The 19,521-nt window shown below is 33.5% G+C and overlaps 2 protein-coding genes across 2 annotated transcripts; both read left to right on the top strand.

The window, feature by feature from the left end:
- The first annotated feature begins 1,820 nt into the window (after positions 1–1,820).
- On the top strand, positions 1,821–3,375 carry LOC118042429 (myb transcription factor 42). Its single transcript, XM_035050094.2, has 2 exons — positions 1,821–2,143; positions 2,303–3,375. The coding sequence occupies exons 1-2, from the start codon at positions 1,975–1,977 to the stop codon at positions 3,151–3,153; spliced, it is 1,020 nt and encodes a 339-aa protein (XP_034905985.1). The 5' UTR covers positions 1,821–1,974; the 3' UTR covers positions 3,154–3,375.
- A 1,562-nt stretch (positions 3,376–4,937) lies between these two features.
- On the top strand, positions 4,938–14,808 carry LOC118042422 (uncharacterized). Its single transcript, XM_035050085.2, has 13 exons — positions 4,938–5,142; positions 5,228–5,355; positions 6,513–6,656; positions 7,300–7,430; positions 8,371–8,577; positions 9,088–9,263; positions 9,652–9,752; positions 10,224–10,379; positions 11,606–11,661; positions 11,754–11,811; positions 13,947–14,067; positions 14,170–14,280; positions 14,409–14,808. Exons 1-13 carry the CDS (start codon positions 5,133–5,135, stop codon positions 14,525–14,527), a joined length of 1,518 nt encoding a protein of 505 aa, XP_034905976.1. The 5' UTR covers positions 4,938–5,132; the 3' UTR covers positions 14,528–14,808.
- Positions 14,809–19,521: the final 4,713 nt, after the last annotated feature.

Genomic DNA, 19,521 nt, shown 5'->3' with positions numbered 1-19,521 from the left:
ACCGTGCTACATTGCGGGGCTGAATTATGTTTTTTTTTTTGCATGAAAATAATATTTAGCTAGGTACTGCATGTGTTTTTTTTTTTTTTTTTAAAAAAACACATCTCGGGTAATAGATCCTACGAGATCAAATAAATTGATTTTAATTCAATTAGACAAAAAAAATAGGAAACAATAATAAATTAATTAAATTTGAAAAGAGAAGTAATTAGGATAACTAGAAAAAATATATTTTTTTAAAAGAGGACAAACAATATATCTCAATCCACATCTTATTAAATATAGAAGAACAAAATGGGGAAAAAAAACCGGTCGTGGTTAACTCGAGTTAGTATAACAAACTTATAGCCTTGATAATTAAGGTTGCGCCAACCCGAGATACTGTGTCCCAAATTATAAAATTAAAATAACCCAATAAAAAATAAATTATAAATATATTTTTTTAAAAAAACTTGTGTTAACTTTTCAAACTCATGACCCGGGTTATTAAACCCAAAGTACCCTATTTGAAAAAATCATGAAGTTTAATTCTTAGTTAATCAAATATTGAAGGGTGAAATTAAAAATATAATTTTAATTATACAAAAAACATTTTAAAAATAGTAATTAAAAGAATGATGATAAAGACTAAAATACCAAATAAATTTTATATTTTATTGAAGAGTGAAATTGAAAAAAAAATAATTTAGTAAAAGGAAAAAAAATAAAAACAAATGAGAATCAAAATCGACATAAAAATAAAAACAAATTTATGATTGAAGGGTGAAATTGAAAAGAATAATAACTTTTCCAAAGAGCTAAGAAAAAAATAGACACCAAAACAGTGAGAATCAAATTGGAAAACATACTACCATCAATTTGGATTGAATAATGAAATTAAAAATAAATAATACTTTTACAAAAAAAACAAAGGAAAAAAAATTAAAAATCAAAATAATAAGGATGAAATTGAAAAATATAATATTTTTAAATTGAAATTAAAAGATAAAATTGAAAACACATAAAACTTATATAAAGTGGTTAAAAATAGAATTAGATATCAAAAGAATAATATCCCAAGTTGAAATACCAATAACAAAGAGGACTAAAGTGTAATTTTTGAAAGAAGAAGAGAAAAGAAAACCAGAAAAAAAAGAAAAGCCCCAAACCAGATCATCATTGAAAATATATATTACACCAATAAAAAGAAAACAACACACCACTTTTAATGACAAAATAAAAAAGTATTTTTAAAAACTGAAAGCCACCGCATACACTACTTGAAATGGGCAACTCTACCCACACGCCTCTCGAAGTTAACAATAACACAAGAATCATTGTGAAAAGCTCAAAACCCCCACCTCTAGTTTTAATTTTCTTTTCTTTTAAGGCATTTAGTCGTGTTTGGGTTTATTTGCGGATTACATTTCAAGCCTGGTCCTCTCAATCCTCTCGTAAATATATTTTCAATATATACTTTCCACGTAAAAAGGACAAATATCTTTATATCATCATCCGCATAATTAAACCTTTCTTATTCTCATGTAGCTAGCTGGTTTAATTAGACATGAAGATATATCGAGCAAACCTTACAGGTATATGTGCTATACAAGGATGTTGCTTCTTCAGGTATCATGTTTTGTAACTAATTGATTGTGTCAAATTACTAATCAGCCCAATTATTAGCAGTAACGTGTTTTTTTATTTGGTTAAAAGGAAAGTAGTAATCAAGTTGAGAGCAAAGGTTCAAAAGAACACTTGAAGTTTCCAAGACACTCAGTGAGACCAGTGGTCCTCTCATGAGTACACCCAAAGTTAAATTTCCACACAATCCCCCCTCCTCTCTCTCTCCATTTTGATTTGCATATAGACGTCCAAAGCAGAATCAAGAAAGGAAAACTACCTTTATATAAAGGTGCAAGACGTTAGCATTTTTAAACCCGCAGAAGATTAGCTAGAAGACACAAGGAAGGAAGCACCCCTGATCAATTCTAAATGGTGAGTTGTGATATTCAGGAGGGTTTGGGAAATAAAACGGGCCATCAATGCTGCAGAAAACAGAAAGTTAAGAGAGGGCTATGGTCTCCAGAAGAAGACGAGAAGCTAATAAAATATATAACCATCCATGGTCATGGTTCTTGGAGTTCTGTTCCAAATCTAGCAGGTATGTATGTGTACATAAAACTCTAGTGCTCTTTGATCTTTTAATTTAGTTCTCTCTTATTTAGTAGAGCTCTACTTTAATCCTCTTTCTTTCACAGCCAGCCCCCCCCATTGTATTGTTTCTTTTCCTTGAAATGGTTGCTTATAATTATTCTTTCAGGGCTGGAAAGGTGTGGAAAGAGTTGTAGATTGAGATGGATAAACTACCTGAGACCGGATCTCAAAAGAGGTTCAATTACCGCAAAAGAAGAGAGGATCATCGTTGATATTCACAGGATACTAGGCAATAGATGGGCTCAAATTGCTAAGCATTTGCCTGGCAGAACTGACAACGAGGTCAAGAACTTCTGGAACTCGTGCATAAAAAAGAAGCTTATTGCACAAGGGTTAGATCCAAACACTCACAATCTCCTCTCTTCTAATTATAAACACAACAATAACAACAATGCATGGAAGCTCTCTTATCATTCCCATCAACAACCCACCTCAACTTTCACAGTGAATTCACAAATCAGTGATATCTCATCAATGGTTATGAAAGCACCCCCTCTTCCATTCCCTATGATTCCTCTTGCTCCTGATACTAATCCTCCCTTATCACACGAATTCTCATCCTCATTAACATATGAATACCAAAACCCTAAAACGCAAGCTTTCTTGGAGAGTACTGCAAGCCAATCTTCAATCGGCAGTGCTCTTATATTCTCTTCTACTTCACATCCATCCGAGTTTGGCATGTTAGATGAGAGCTGCATGTGGGCTGGTGGCTACGAACCCACTCAATCCATAATACCTGAAAAAAAGCAGCCAGAGCAGCAAGTGGAAATTGAGAAGATCAGCAGTGAGTTAATCGGTGCTGGGCAGCAAATGGATGCTTCATTTGAAACTTCTAACTTTGATTTTGATTTTAATTTTGTGGAGTCGACTCTGCTGCCTTGTGGGATGTACTATAATCAGAGCCCCATAGATCAACTTGCATGGGATTCATGGGCCTTGCAAGAGAAAAAATGATTGTTGTGGCAATGATACTAATTCACCCTACAGAAATAAGGTTTAAGACTCGTACTGGTATGCTTGTTGACGGTGTTGGTATAATAGCAGTACGTAATCTTCAAAGAGTTTGAAGATCAGTTGAAGCAATGGAGTTTTCTTGTATTAATGTTCTAAGTAGTTTCTAGCTGGACTAATTCTGTAACTTCGAATGTCATAGAGTAGTACGAAAGCATACTTTGGCTGTAAACTTGTATCCAATAATCAAGTAGCATCCTTCTCTTCGTTTTCCCCCGCTTTTTGTGTCTAGCTTCGTCTTCCTATAATCTGATAAAATATTTTATAGTTTCTTAACTTCTTCAAGAAATCTAAATTCAATACCGAATTATAATTACAACTGGGCATGCAGTTTCTCATGCATTGATTTTTCTCAAGTTTATATGTAATGGTTTGTGACAATTCATTAAAAAAAAAAAAAAAAAAACTGCTTCGAAAAGAACGACCTGTGAAGGCCATTTCTATATATGCAAAAGCATTGCTCCCCATTCTAAAGCAGAGACCCTTTGTCCACCAAAGCAACAACAAAAGACCACTTGAAAAGACTCCGATATTCAAGGAGACACAGTGCTGTCAATCTTGTAATTTGATGGTCCTTGCCGGCTTTCCCCGTTCTAGCAACAAATTAGATTAATAGCGGTATATATATTCAAAGCAAGAATGAGGCATGAGGATTGAATGGGGAAGACATTTGGTTCTTTGTTTCTAAGTACTTACCTTCGAGAGTTCTGCACTTTGAAACCTTCGACAAATCTGCACAAATTAACTGCACCTCTTGAATTACATGCAGGTTCTTTCACTAACAACACCGTTTAAAGCAATGCTTTTCTCGATCTTAATTTAAATCTCCAATTAGATTGCTTTGATTTACATTTTTTTATATATTGTACATGCATGCAATCATTTAAATGGTCTAACAGCATGCCGGCAGGTCAAAATAATTTGTGGGTAGGTCAAAATAACTTGTGACTAATACTTGTAATTTTTTTGTTTTTAATGAATATAGAAAATCCAAGATGTCTAAGTGAATATATTTCTCATATAGTTAAGTAAATATTTTTTTAGAGAGAGAAAATATAATATAATTATAGAAAAATACTCTATATATATATATGGAATAAAAAATAAAAATTATTAATCTCTATCTCAAAGGATTTATAATATATTTAATAATTAAAGATCCGAATAATGAGCATCTTATGCCACATGCTAAGAGTTGTTAAGAGTAATTTATTGCTTTTAATTAATCACAATATTGTTTTTAGAATTTATTATAAATATTTTTTAAAAATTACTCTATAAAATAGAACTTATTTAATATGTTTAATAAATATCATTGAGTTTTATTTAAATATTTTATTTTTAACCCTATTTTGACATAAATTAACAATACATAAAGTTTAATAAAAACCACACAGTAGCTTTTCCCATCATTAAAAGAATAAAAATTGAAAAGATTAAACTTGTATCAATTTTGTCCTTTACGTTTTAGGAATTCGAAATTAAGTATTTTCACCCATTTATGATAGTGGGTGAAAATCAAACCCAGGTTGTAATTTATTTTGTAATAAAAAAGTTGTTTTTAACGTTTTTTTTTTTTTTTTTGTTTAGGAATTAAGGTCGTAATTGAGAAATCAAAATTATTTAGAGATAGAATTGATACAAATATTTGTTTGGGAGCAAGATTGTTACTGGCCCAATCGTTAGGGGGCTTTCTTTGAGGCTTGCCCTCACTTATTTTCGAGGAAGCCTAGATTGTGGAGAACTCGAAGGAACCGACAGAGATGGAACTACAAGTTAAAACCATCAGCAGCTACAGTTTAAAAGCGCCGTCACCCCCCGCTTGCTTCTTCCTTCCTTGATTTGTCCTTCCTAATTTCTCTGCCCAAACAAAAAGCATACCAACAAAGACAGCAAGACAGTTCTTTGTTGTTTGGAAAAACATGCCACAAGGTTCCCCTTCTTCTTCTTCTGGTTTTTTTATTTTTTGATTTTTTGTTTTGTTGCTAATAAGACTAGTAATAAAATTTGTTCGCAGAACTTCCGGGGTTTTATTATGACAAAGAGAAGAACAGGTATTTTCCTCTCAAAGGCCCAATTCCGGGTTCCTCTCGCTCTTCTTCTTCTTCAAACAATGCTAAAAAACCATCTACAAACAATACCCAGGTCAGTATTTGTTGTATTTATTTTAGTGTATGATTTATTGGGTTTCAAGTGCTTTCATTAAAGATGTCAATTCCGTGTTAATTGGTGATGGATGCTTAGTGTTGTTAACAATGGCTTTAATCTGTGTCTGAAATAAAGCTTTGAACTTTTTGGTTTTTGTTTAAAGTTGTTCAGGGGTGATTACTTTAAATAATGTAATATGTGTTGCAATGTGTCTAATAGGATTCTCCTACATTAGCTTTCTTTTCATTTTCTAATCTTTTTTTGGAAAAAGGTAGAACTTGGAACTCCAAGGCTTGCTCCCTCTTCTTGCTTTGCGGAGTTAGTATACTGGGCAAAATGCCCATTAGTCATACGTGATCAAAATTTGTGGTCTTTTAATCCACGAGTATTGTGAGATAAACTAAAATCATTTACTTTGTTTATGCTGTTCTCACTTCTTCTTCCTGTCATAGGTGATCAAAATTGGTTTCGGCATATTTATCACTTTCCATGATTCCTGTTCATAACACTGGCACTTTCCCAAAGTTAGGGGCTTCATTCATCATTTATTTGCTCTTCATGCATGCTTTTTGTATGAGAAATTGAGATGCTATTTCTGGTTTTGGAAGAACCTGTCTTTACTTCGTAAATTTAAAATTCTCTATGAAGATAAGAAAGTTTGTGATCTTTCAGTTTTAGAGCTTGAATTGTTTCTCAATAATAAAATGGTGTGGTGTACACCCCAATAATGAAAGTAAAATTGTGTGGCAAATGATAGAATTCTCCATCATTTTATATTGTATGTATTGCTTCCAAGCCAATGGTTTCACATACATATAGATTGGAAGGAAAAAAATGATAGTGGTGTGTGTAACTTAACTAATCTTGAGTGTTCCATCTATCATGATGTAAAATTATTTAGGCATTCCAGCAAGTCAAGATTATTGCCGTGGCTGTTTTAAATCTGTCTAGAAATAATGATCTTTTCCTTTTCGTTAAATTTGTTCTAATGAGAATATTTTATGCTAACTTATAACAAATTAGATATGCATCTTAAGTTACCCAATATATACAAGCAACTGTATGTTTCGCCTTTTCCTGCTCCTTTGATGGGTGTGTTCCCAAATATTGTAACTTATCCTTGGTTGTTTCTTTAACTTCTTTCAATGCTGCAGGAATCCAACTTTTGTAGGAGAACTGGAGTAAGAATATCCCAACTGCTTCAGGGTAGGGAGTTGAATGGTAATGTAATAACTTCCAGCAAGGGGAAGTGTGACTTCATGGAGGAATTCCTAAAGATACAAGCATCCCAACCAGTGGTATGCTGATAAAATATGGGCTTGTAAATTTGAATGCAATTGTTTTGAGGTTTCTTCTGTTGATTTCAGCAGCATGAACAACACACACTTCTGTACTGTTAAAGTAGAACTTTATTATTATTTTTAAACTACTTATAAAAGCCTCTTAAATGAACAAATTATTAGAACCGGAAATTTATTGCATAAGTTTTGAAGCTCAAATTGAAGAGCAGGACACTTTGATGTTGGATGAGATTTGAAGAGCAGTGTGTGTCTTTAGATGGATCAGTGAATGTTTTAATCCCTTGATGAGTGAATGTTAGTGCCTTTAGTCAGTGAAGGGTAAAGGCATGCATTGTTTAACAGAGGTGAATTCCATTCATTCTTTCCTTTGTTGTAACCATTGGAAATGTACTAAAAATGACATCTCAAAATTATTAAAATTTAATGTAATCTTGCCATTTATTCCTATCTATTGTGACGACTTTTTTCACTGGTTTGAAACAAATTGCTGTCAATTTTTGATATGTCAATTAACATTTCAAGATCTTGCTGGATTTTCAAAAACCTTTATGGATTTCAGAGTGAATTTCTGTGCTATTGCCTTCTCTCATTAGAGATTGCCCAAATTTATTGTTGTTTTATAATTTTATTTATGTTGAAGGTTTGGAAGTACCGGTCAACTGAAAAGATAGCCGATAGTGCCATGGACCAAATACATATTGATATTCATACAGCAGAAGGTCAAACTGAAGCAAATGTTCTAATAACAGGCGGTGTAAATGGCTCTCTGAGGTATAATTGGTGCTTATAATTTGATTTGCTATTTTCCAGCATCCTGCTGCTGACATTTGCATGAAGCTCAAAACAGTTTTAGTGCTTGAGGTTACGAAGAAACATTTACATGCTTCCTAGCAGATTAACTTGTAAACTATGATGTTAAGCCCTAGATAGTAGTGGAATTTCGTTAGTTAACCTGGTATATAATAATTAGCGTTGTTATGTGGAAGTCTGTGTCTTGTAAGCATGTTGTATAATTGCTTGGTGACATTTTATTCTCAACATAAACCTTCTTGCAAAATTTGCATCTCACTTCAGAGAGAATCAGATAAAGTGTAAAGATTTGAGTACTTTCTATAGGAATTATTGTGTTTACTATATTTGATAGTATCATTTAACCATTTTCTTGTCTGGAAATATTTTCATGGTTTTCTTGAAGAGTATCTTTTCATGGTGATACTGGAGCTTTGATATGTTTGTGATTATATAGGTGTTTGATTTGCCACAATGTATCTAGGTCTGGACTTTTCTTTCCTAATATGTGGCATTATTAACATATGACCATTAGGTTCTTAGAGGTTTTTATATATATATATATATAAAAGAACAAATATGCTCCACCATCAGAGAGCACGGCAGAACTTTCACCAAAATATGCTTCTAGCTTGACTTTATTAGCACATAACTATTTTTGTGTGCCTTTGTATGTCCTGCAGAAAAGTATCACTCTTTGCCACAGCTTCCTTTGTGCAATCAAAGGATCCTTTCTTTTTTCTCTGCTAAGTTCAGTAGCAATGTTGACTTACTGTTTAGTTTTGAGATAACTATGTGCTTTTGTGACTTGCTTGTCTTATCATTATGCAGTTCTTCCGCATCTTTTGTCGTTTTATTGTGACTATAATATTTATTAGTGTACATTACTGGCTATTTCTTTTCAAGTTTGGTGCTCTCGCAGTCTTTTTGAAGTTGGAAAAGTTGGAGAACATAATCATGGGGTAGAATGCATTCCAGATCGTATGTGGCCTGTTGTTGAAGAGAAGAGAGCAGAGTGTGGTAAAGACCCTGGGTGTATCTGGAGACCTCCAGGAGCTTCTCTACATATGTCTTCAAATATATCTTGTATAAAAATGTGTGGAAAACACTCTCCCATCCAGCGGGCATTGTATCCTATTTCAATTTCATTTTTTACTTAATTAGTTTGTCCATTGCTTTTAATTTACATGTTCATATGGTTTTTTTCTTTAGAAATCACTAGTCAATCTACTAGCAATCGAACTTGCCCATGTTTGTTTTCGCTATTTGGTCTTGATTGTTCAGGAGATTTGATCTCTTTGTTTGTCTTGGGTGTTGTCAGCCTTATATAATGGATTCTTTTACCAGTCTAAAAGTTGTCATTTCCTGTCCTGGAAATCTCAGTGTTATGAGATAAAGAGATCTTGCAGGGTGTGGTGGGCATGCATTGTCTTCTGTTAAATTGTGGTGTTGCTGTTGTGTTTTCTTCTTGATTAGTGGCCTTTATAGCTTACATATTTGGATTTCACTCTTGGCACATCTTGTTTGCTCGAGCCACTCCCTTTTCACTTCTCATACCTGTTATATGGACAATACAGTTTCATTATGAAAGCAGAGAATTCTATTTTTGCACTTGTAATTCCTTAATGCAAGGAAACAGGATAACTACTCTTGGATCCGAGACATCCGGAGGATCTGTTTATATTCTTAACCTTGTCGAACCAGTAGATTTTGATTCAAGTTCTGCTCTAGGTGAAATGATGCGCAAAACTGCTGATTTCAATTGCACCATTTGGACTGCAGATTGCAGTTATAACTCGAATCGGGCAGTGATTGGCAAGTATTCATCTTTCTTCTTCTTCTTCTTCTTTTTTCATTTTAGTGTATCAGTCTTGAAATTAACTGGGATTTGTATTATGTTTACTACTCTGGATTTGGGATATAGAACTTTGCTAGAAACCTGTATCTTGGAGTTTTGCATGTTATTGGATTTAGTTTGCTTCTTTTGTCTTTTAGATTGATGCTTTGAAAAGATAAATAAAAACTTGCCAGGTCCAGTCTGTCGTTTACCACTTGGATGTTAATTATTTACCACTATACATGTTATTTGAGATGAGGTCTGTTTGATGATTTATTTGGAGGAATTTAACGATAGTTAAAACCCATTGACATTAATTCTGTGTTATTTTCAGGAATTAACATGTTTGTTTATTTCTGGTTACAGGAACAAATGTAGGAGCAGCCCTGGTCAATTTGGAAACTGGAATGACATCATGGGTGTGTAGAAGCAAAAGTGATGTTTTGTCTCAACAGCTTGATCCATCGGTAACATTCTAATCCTCTTTGGTACCACACATGACACATGCGTTAAGTTTCCTTATGGCCGCCGGGACATTATCATCTCACGTGACTGTACTATGATGGTTAAAGACGTGGAAATGTTTTGATAAATTGATAAAGGATATTTTATCCTGAACCTCACGCTAAAACCAAACTGAACCTATTTGCTCAAATTGCGGGACCTTTATATATGAGGGTTAGCAATTTGACAGACTGAAAATGATGAAAAAGGAAAATGATTCTGTTTCTGAATTTTAGTTTTGCATGCTGAGAGCTCAATCTGCAAGTCGTATAGTAAGTTCAGTGGCTTTCTACCGATAAGTTTAATGTCATTTTAAACATCATGAGGCACTTGGAACATAATCACAAACAATTGGAGCCACTCGTCATTATTGACCTTTGTCAATCAACTGTCTTACAATTTCTGAAATATATCTGGTTTTTCTTTTGCTGCAGGGGAACATTGTTTTATGTGGGCTAAGAAATGGAGCAATTTTGACCGTTGATGTTCGTGAAAAACAAGAGAGGGTTTCAGATAGATTTATTAGGCATAGAATACCTTATTCATCACTGGGCAGACAGGGTCCAAGTTCTAGCAAACAATGGTTTGAGGTATTAAAACATTTAGATATGATAAATTTTGCAGGTACCAAATTCGTTGCCAAGTTGTTCCCAGAGTGAACATTCATCTAAGAAAAATATTATGGAACTTGAGAGGATGGTACCAACGTTAACTAAATTGACTTCTACATCTAGGAATCACAAAGAGAAATAAAACTCAAATTAGAATTAGCACCAGGGGATTGGATTAGGTCTTAAGTTCATGTCTGACCAATCAAAACCCCAAATTGAAATGAGAAATAATAATAAAAAATCAATAAGAAATTTTCTTTACTTTTCCCTTCAGCAGCATCCAAAAAATTGAAATGCAGTGTTTTTTTCTAAATTCATTCTATATACTTTTCCCAGGTTTTGTTTTCGTTCAAAGAAATGAATGCATAAAGCTGTGCATGCCTTTAACTTGAAATTTTGTGGAATATACTTGATTTTTACAGAAGGGCACTACTACATCGCTGTTCTGCTGAAAGAGAATCCTTTAGAGGACACCGGGATTCCTTAGTGTCCTCACTTTTAAAGTCATTAGAATCTATTCATCTATTGAAGTTGTGCATGGATCATCTATTTCATAATTATTGCACTTAATTTAATGATTTTTTTTTTTTAAAAAAAAAAGGTGATGAGAAATTATTAGGAAATAGATGAACTTAAACACCAGAAAACTTTTTATTTTGGTAAAAAAGAACTTGATCAGTAGCAGCAATTCATGGGTTTGATCCCAATTTTACAGTTTGGTCAATAGCACCAATTCATGGGTTTGATCCTGATTTTACAGTTCCATTTTTTTAAACTTCTACAGTGTTCAATAAAAACCTAAATCATAAAGATCAAATATCATGTAAAATTTTACCTGCTGTAACTTTTTTCACATTGGATACCTCCTACAGCTAAGCAAAGGGTAACTTCACAGCTGGTTATTTTGTTCTGTATTTTTATTGTTCATTGAGGAACCAGTTTGTGAAAACTTGGGTGATTGTAGTAGTTTTGTTTTGTGTTGTATTTGAGCTTGGTAATTTCAGTTTTTTTTCTTTCTCTTTTAGCTCTTTTCCTTTCCTGCTGTGATTTTTTTTACACAATATCTCTTACTCATTAGTGATGAATTAAGCATTGAACTGCTATATCTCTTACTCATTTTTTTTTTTACTTTGTATCTCTTACTCATTTGGAACTGCTCATTTCGGTAAAGTTATGGTAACTAACCTGGATGTGATGTTTTGCAGGTCAAAGGAAACATATACCCTTCTCGTACTATTTTGATGCCTTCATCTGTATGCAGGTTAGTGGACTTCTAAAACTTGTAATTCCTGGTTTCTAGTTTTAATATTTTCTCTCAATTTATGTAACTTCTGCTTTCTTTTGAATCTCTAGTTTGGTATCGCTTCAGTCTTATGACCAGTACTTCTTGGCTAGCTCTATGGATGGATTGGTTAGTATTGACTAATAGTTTGCCATTCTTTTGATTCTTTTTGTGGATGTCCTCTTACTAAGGTGCTCCTGAATAGTTTTAATAACATATCAAAGCATCTTTTTTTTTCTAACTTAATATGTATAAGGAGATGACAAGGTGCAGAATTTTCTCCTTTCAATAAGTAGTTCACTAAGTGATTGGATCATGGCCCAACAAGAGCATTTAATTTACCTTTTGTATTATCATAAAATATTTTTGATAGTTTAACCAAACCCCTCCCCCACCCTCTGCATCTAGGTGGACTGATAGCTGGAAAGTCCATTTCAATTTTGAGGGAGGTTGAGATATACATGTGGATAAGCAACAATAAGAATTTATTGCATGAGTTGTCTGAAATAACAAGGTATATGAAACAATGTCTGAAAGCCTTGCAAAAGCATCATGACCAACCTGCAGTGAATTTGAGATAATTGGTCTATATTTTGTTCCACCTAGGTGGGCCAAAAGCAGCCCAAGTCTCTCTCTCTCAGTTTATTCTGTAAATCTCCCATTTCCATCTCTTTGGCTTATGTGTGCTTTTCTGTTTGGGGTGCATTTGGTTCAAGTTTAGACAAGTAAAGGTGAACTGTTCCATGAGTAGCTATAAAGAGTGGAAAAGTTGGTTTTTTATGATGTTTCCTTGTGATAGCCTATTAAGGGCATTTTGTTAGTGTTAAGAATGAAGGATTAAAACTTGCTAATGTTCAGGGTGAGATTTTTTTTACAGTCCCTTTCGAGGCAAAAGGTCGATGAAGAAAGGGAAAAAAAAAGAATCTTATGTTTCTTCCTAACTCATGCATGTTGTATCAATCTCATTTGCCACATGAAACAACTCTATATTGAGAGAGTATCCTCAAAATGCTTGAGTGCCTTTATCACACTTCAATTACAAATATGAAAACTATCAGTGGCAGTGGTACTGGTTGTTGTAATGGGCTGGCTGTGGAAGTGTAGGGAGGCTAAGGTGGAGGCTGTGGTGTTTGCTGCAGAGTTGTTGCCAACATTGTTGTTGTTATTGTAGCTTATATCAACATCAGCATTGTTATATGTTATTGTAAAAGTTGCTACTCTAATATGTCATTGTTGTTGTTGACGTGGGCACCAGCTGAAATGTAGCTAGGCACATTACCATTGTTGGGGGTGTCATAAAGGAGGTTTTAATGATGTGGTTTGACCATGGAAGATGGTTATGGTGATGGTGGTTTGGCCATGGTGGGTGATGGTGTTGTATATGTATATGTATTTAGGTGTTTGGTTTGTGTTCAAAGTCATTTTGATCTTCTGTAACCTGTTTGCATTCGGAGTGTTGAAGGAAGGTTTTGATGATGGTTTGGCCATGGTGGGTGATGGTGTTGTATATGTATATGTATTTAGCTGTTTGGTTTGTGTTCAAAGTCATTTTGATCTTCTGTAACCTGTTTGCATTCGGAGTGTTGAAGGAAGGTTTTGATGATGGTTTGGCCATGGTGGGTGATGGGGGTAATGGTTGTTTGGCTATGGTGTGTGTTGGCGGGGCAGTGATGGTAGTATTCCTTTTTTTTTCTTATTAAAAAATTATTTTGATGTTTCATTGCTCGTTTCATTTTTTTTTTAAATTTTGTTTTAATTTAAATTTAATTTTTACTATCATTCAAAAAAATCTTCAAAATTAATAAAATATTAATATTTATGAGAAAATGCATGTCAACCAAGGTTCAAAGGAAATGTGCAGTGTCAAGAGCATAGTTACTGTTCACATTCGATGGAGGGCTGACATGAATTAAGTTTTTTTTTACGTACAAGGACTTGATTGCTATTTTTGAGGTAGGGGGTCAATATTTTGTTGTAGGACTAATAGGGTTGTAAACCCATTGTTTCTCTGAAAAAGGAAAGCTCTATAATCACACATAAAAGGGCCTCATGTCTCGCATGCTTTCGCCCCCCTTCCTGTTAGTTATTTTATTTACCATGCCTGCTTTTTTGTTTTCCGTAATTGCTAATAAATCTCATTGCTGTTTCAGTTTCTAGCTTCAATATCGCCCAGTTTTTTAGTCCACAAATTTCTTTTACATTTTTAAAATGGTAACTAAGAGTAAAGGATCTTCATTTTCCTGCTTCTGTATTTTCTCTTGTAGATTAAGCTTTATGATCAACGCATGACTAAGAGAGGTGCTGTGCAATCTTATGAAGGACATGTGAACTCTCATACTCGTTTACAGCTTGGAGTAGACCAATCGGAGAGATTTGTTATGGCAGGTTTGTTCCATTTCAATTCATGCCAGTACTTTTAAAAGCCATTTTACTTGGATAAAGGCTTCAGAAATTATTTTGTGTTTACCACTAATATATTCTTCTCAGGAGGAGAGGATTGCAGTTTGCGACTTTGGAGCATCAAGTCTGGCAAGCTGCTTTTCGAGGAAAAAATTTCTGATTCAGTTCTCTCAACTGTGTGTTGGAAGAGATCCGAAAGTAAGCCACCTGCCTTGTATCGTGATGAGTCTCTGGTTCTTTATCTGTTCTCTTATTTCAGGATGGATAACCTTCAGGTGCTATTTCACTCGTTTAATCTTTTACCATTTACAAATTTGATTCTGCAGGACTCGTGAAGACATTGAATGAAGGAAAAAGCTATGAAGAGTACTTATCTAGGCAGAACCATAGTTGGGGGACATGGTTTGGATCACAGGAAGGACTGTTCTACATTAGTTGGTCATGAGTCAAGAGCACCATTGATTACCATATACCAGTGTGGAGAAAAAGAGTCACCGTGGATTTAAATCTCCAACGCTAGAACATTTCCTGGAAATGTTCGAGCGCACGAATTTTGTTGATACTGGAACATTTTGTAGGTGGCATTAACCTGCCTCTTCTTTGTATCTTAGTGGACATTTTTAGGAAACAAATTAAGGTTATGTCTTGTTTTGATTTAAGATGGTAATAGAATTTGTAGAGAATCACAGTGATTTGCAAATTTCAACAAATACCAAATGACAAACATTGATTCCCTGTGAAGAAATATTTGCCCTTGATAATCTCTTAGCACGTCAGCGTTGTTGGGAGACCTGGGATGGTATTGAAGATTTAATTTGTGCATCATTTGACGTTCATAAAATGGGAAACGACCAGTCTAGAAATATGTAGCATTTACGTCATCTTTAGTTATCTTGCAGACCAAACTCTTCGTTTCCAGTAGCATCGTCATTGAAGTTACAGAGTCTCCTTCATAAACTTCTAATGGTCAATGGTGACCGTAAGTTACAGAAGGTGTTCGACAGGAAACTTGACGGTTTCAGTGAGAAGATGCGACGATGAGATGCGACCAGTAATGAGTATCCAGAATTTGATTCACTCAAGATTGCCAGCATCTCTATATATTTCTTATTTTTTGGGGGGCTAGCTTAGCTTATATACACACACACACGAACACTTACCTTCAAATTTTTTATTGGCTATTGCATCTCAATAGAGTACTGATGTAATTGTGTTAATAAAACATTGGTTATTTAAGAAGGGAGTTTGATTAATAGGGTCTTTCTATTATTAATTTGATTAACGGAATCTATATGCATTTCACTTTCTTACAATCAGTTGATCAAAACAGCAATCTATGTCCAGACCTGTGCCCGTTTAAATTGGAAAGAATGTTCTTAAAAAATAAAATTGTGTTATAACACAAAAAAATTAATTATATCCTATCAGAAACGAGTGATTAAGAGAGGAGATTAACGAGATTTTCATGTGAAGCATAAAAATTCTATTTTTCCAGGGACGTAGGATTAATACTCTTTTTTTTTTTTTTTTTTTTTTTTAAAAAGAAACATGTATAGAGATATGATCAGTATGCATGCGTTTTTTAGAGGTGTCGCAAATGTCATCCAAGCACACCCCAAAACTGATAATTTCAAGTTTTCTTATCCATGCAAAAAAAACAGAGGCTACCAGACCACAATTTCACTTTTAATAAAGGAACATAAAAGCTATATATATACATATATAGCTCTTCTTTAATCGCTTTCATCGAGGGAGACAAGCAATTCTTTTCCTTTTGAAGATGAATAGACTGCTGATGTAATATCAAAGCGTTTTATTCTCAGTTTTAAAACTACAGTCTCTCATAGTGCAGACAGCATAGGAAGGTAGGTAGGTAGGTCTGGTTGAGTCATCGTCACAAAAGTTTCTTAAAGTGATTAAACTCCTCAAAATCAAAAGGAAGACAGCATGATGCTTTGATTGCCAAAAGTAAACCATCTTAGGCCCGTTCTTCCAGGCCTGTGAGTGTATGTGTGTCTGTGGACTACGGGCAATATGGAGAGAGATCGGCAACGACAAATATATATATAAAAAACTGGCATATGGGGGTCTCTGTCTTGACATAAACTTGCTTTTAGCAAAGTTTTTATGATGATAAAAAGTGATGGAATATAATCCATTACAAATATCTTGCCACCTTTACATGTAGCTCAACAGTATGTGTGTGTGTGTACGCACACTGGTAATTACTTAATTAGTGTGATATTAACATTAATTTGCGAGCATGTAACTATAAGAGTGTAATATTATCCGTCAAAGAACACTGGTCAATGGTTATTTCACGCAAAATTATAACAGTCTACAAGTTCGGCATGCTAGATATACTAATTTATTCTCTTCTTTTTTTATCAAGTTTATCTTCAAGTCAGCATTTTACGCAAAAACTAAGTTTTTAAGCAGGTTATTCATATTGGAACTAGAACATTTACAATAAACTAATTTTTAATATATATTCATCCTTAAAACCTGAATCCTAAATGATAATTTATGAGAATGTTCACTTATCAATTAGGAGCCGACGCCTCAAATGATGCTCGTTTACTTATTTGTTTTTAGGTTTATAGTATTTAAAAGATTATCATAAAGGTTCTTTGTGTTATCAATAATAATTTAGAGTTTGTTTAGCATGATTTTTTAATTGTAGTTTTTATATTTTGAATCATAATTCAAAAAGTGTTGGGTTTGCTTTAAATTATGATTCAAGTGAAAAATAAATATTTATGTACTTAGTCCATATATAAAAACTTATATTATTATATTTTAGGGTTAAGACTTATTTGTAAGTGCTTTTATTCTCTACACTTGGATGCCTAGAGCAAAGAGAGAAGATGTGAGTTTTTGGTTAATTTAGAATCATGGGTGAAAGAGCATTTTTTGTGATATTTTGTAATCTTCTACTTTTTCATAGTGAATTTCCATGATCATTTCACCCATGAATTAGGCCTAAGTTGTTGAACTGTATAAATGTTTTTGTATACTTTTGTGTGATTGATTATATTTCTTTAATTGCCAACTGGTTTGGGATTTTAAGGTTGTTTTCGCAATAAACTAGTATCAAAGCTTACCTAATTACTTGTTAGATTTTGCAATGACGACAAAAGTAATGTCAATGGTGAAATTTGATGTTCAGAAATTTAATGATAAGAACAATTTCAATTCATGGCATATTAAGATGCACTCCTTGTTATTTCAATAAGGTTTATTTAAAGCACTAAAAGGTGGTGATAGTTTGCCTAAGGGGATGAATGATGAGGAGAAAAAAACTCTCATGGAATAAACACATAATGTTATTTAACTTTGTTTGTTTGATGAGATTCAGAGAGAGGTTGCTCGCTACATAGTTTGGACGAGAGTCAACTTTGATGGAATTATATGTGAAAAAACATATATGAAAGGAGAATAAAGAGAAATGGGTGTGGTAGTTTGTGGATAGCCCAACCGAGAAGTTTGTTGTATGTAAACTTTGAAAGCTTTTAATATTTTTTATACTATATTTTTTTATTAATAACTTTGACTTGTTTTTTTTAGAAAACATATAACATTAGCATGCGTGTCAAACATGGAGATGACTCCTTTCAACCTATCCATAATAATATATGAAGTTGTGTTTAGAAGCTAGAGCTACTAATGAACTTGATAGGAATCGAGTTTACAAAATTTTTATAACTATGACCTAAGATTTGAGGGCAAACTGTAGTGTTTCAACTATAAATACTCTATAATCCTACATGAGACAACCATTACCAATCGTTCAAAAGTTGGTTCTAGTACAAGTTATTGTTGAGAAGATCCATCTAAGGGCCAAACTGGAGGTGATGTTCAAAGAACAAAGTAGAAAGCAATGGAAGTAGATAATGACATACATGTTTACTTATTATCCTCCCACTCATGGACCTCCAAGAGTTTTTCCTTTTTCTCCACCTTCAACTTTCTTTTAAAGTATTAAGATAATATTTGTAATTGATTTCATGATTAAATTAATAATATAAAATAATTTTTTTAATTCAATGTAGTTGCTTAATGTTATTTAATCTTGTTTGATCCAAATAAGCATGTATTAAAAAACAAACTAATAAAATACTAAAGAAATTGCCATGAACATAAAAATTTTATTGGTGATTTTATGCAATTTCATTGAGAATTACAAAAAATTATAATTTTTCTTGATATCACAAATAGAATCACCGATATAATTTTTATTTTTATGTTGACAATTCCATTTGAGGATTCTTAAGCGATACATGATCAATTGTCTATGGTTAGTAGGTCATTGATTTATTAGTAATATATACCGATAGATTGACTAACAAATTAAAAAAGTGGTCAACAAATTTTTTTTATATAAATATTCTATCAGTGTTTTTGTTAGTAATTTAAATTATTTTATAGACGGAAGCAAAATCCTTGATACGAAACTATATATATGTGACAATAAGTTTTCATCAACAAATTTATTAATAATTTAAATATCAATAAAAATATAATTTAAACAGTACTGGCATAATATTATGTAAATATTTATTAATTTTCGTAAAGTGTGCATATGTGTAATGTCAAAGTGATGGAATGATTTTTTCCAGTTCCTTAAACTAAACGAAGCCACTCTATGCACGAATGCATGCGTGCCACCATGGAATATGCATGTGATCATTCACAGCCGTTAACTTGCTGTGATCGATAAACTCTTGAAAGAAATAGCTAAATTCCATTTTCTCTCTGTTTGGCCATGTCTACTGAACTTTCCTTCTTTTTTTTTTTTTTTTTTTTGTTAGCAATGCAAGTTTTTCACAATATCGGTCATAAAAAACAAGAAGTACTCGATGATTGTTCCAAAACATATCTCAAATCTTTCTCAAAACTTGAAGTTAATGTTTCGTTTCGTATATAAGTGAACTTGGGGGAGCATTATATTGCAGGCAATTGAACACTAAATGCAAGTAGTTCCATTGAAAAACAAACAAGGGAAGGTGGCCAACAACAAGATGAAGACATGGTTATGGCAGATATGGACAGAGAGGACACTTTATGGAGATTCATGGAGCTTTACAAAGAGGGACAGAGTGGCAGCTAATGTAGTTAACTGGAGTGCAGCAGGGCTATCTTGGGAAACTGGAATGAGGAAGGAAGAGAAGTCAAGAGACCCTCCACTACAGCTTTGGATGCCAGGTCCTTGTGACTTTACACGCAAAACTCTGGTATTTGGGGCCTTTCGTTTCCCTTTCATAATTGTATTTAGTCTCGTCCTTAACAAAAGGCCGTACACCAAAAGTGGAAATGGTGATTCCCTTCCCTTGCCTGTGAAATGACATTTCTCCCTTCATTTACTTAGCACATAACTCTACAAATCTCTCCTTCTCCAGTTGTTTCTGATTTTTTCTATTAAAAAACACAAAAAACTTT

Source organism: Populus alba, chromosome 1 (genome assembly GCF_005239225.2).
Source record: "Populus alba chromosome 1, ASM523922v2, whole genome shotgun sequence".
NCBI lineage: Eukaryota > Viridiplantae > Streptophyta > Magnoliopsida > Malpighiales > Salicaceae > Populus > Populus alba.
The sequence above is the reverse complement of the archived record's forward strand: the minus strand, read 5'-3'. Positions and strand labels throughout refer to the sequence as shown.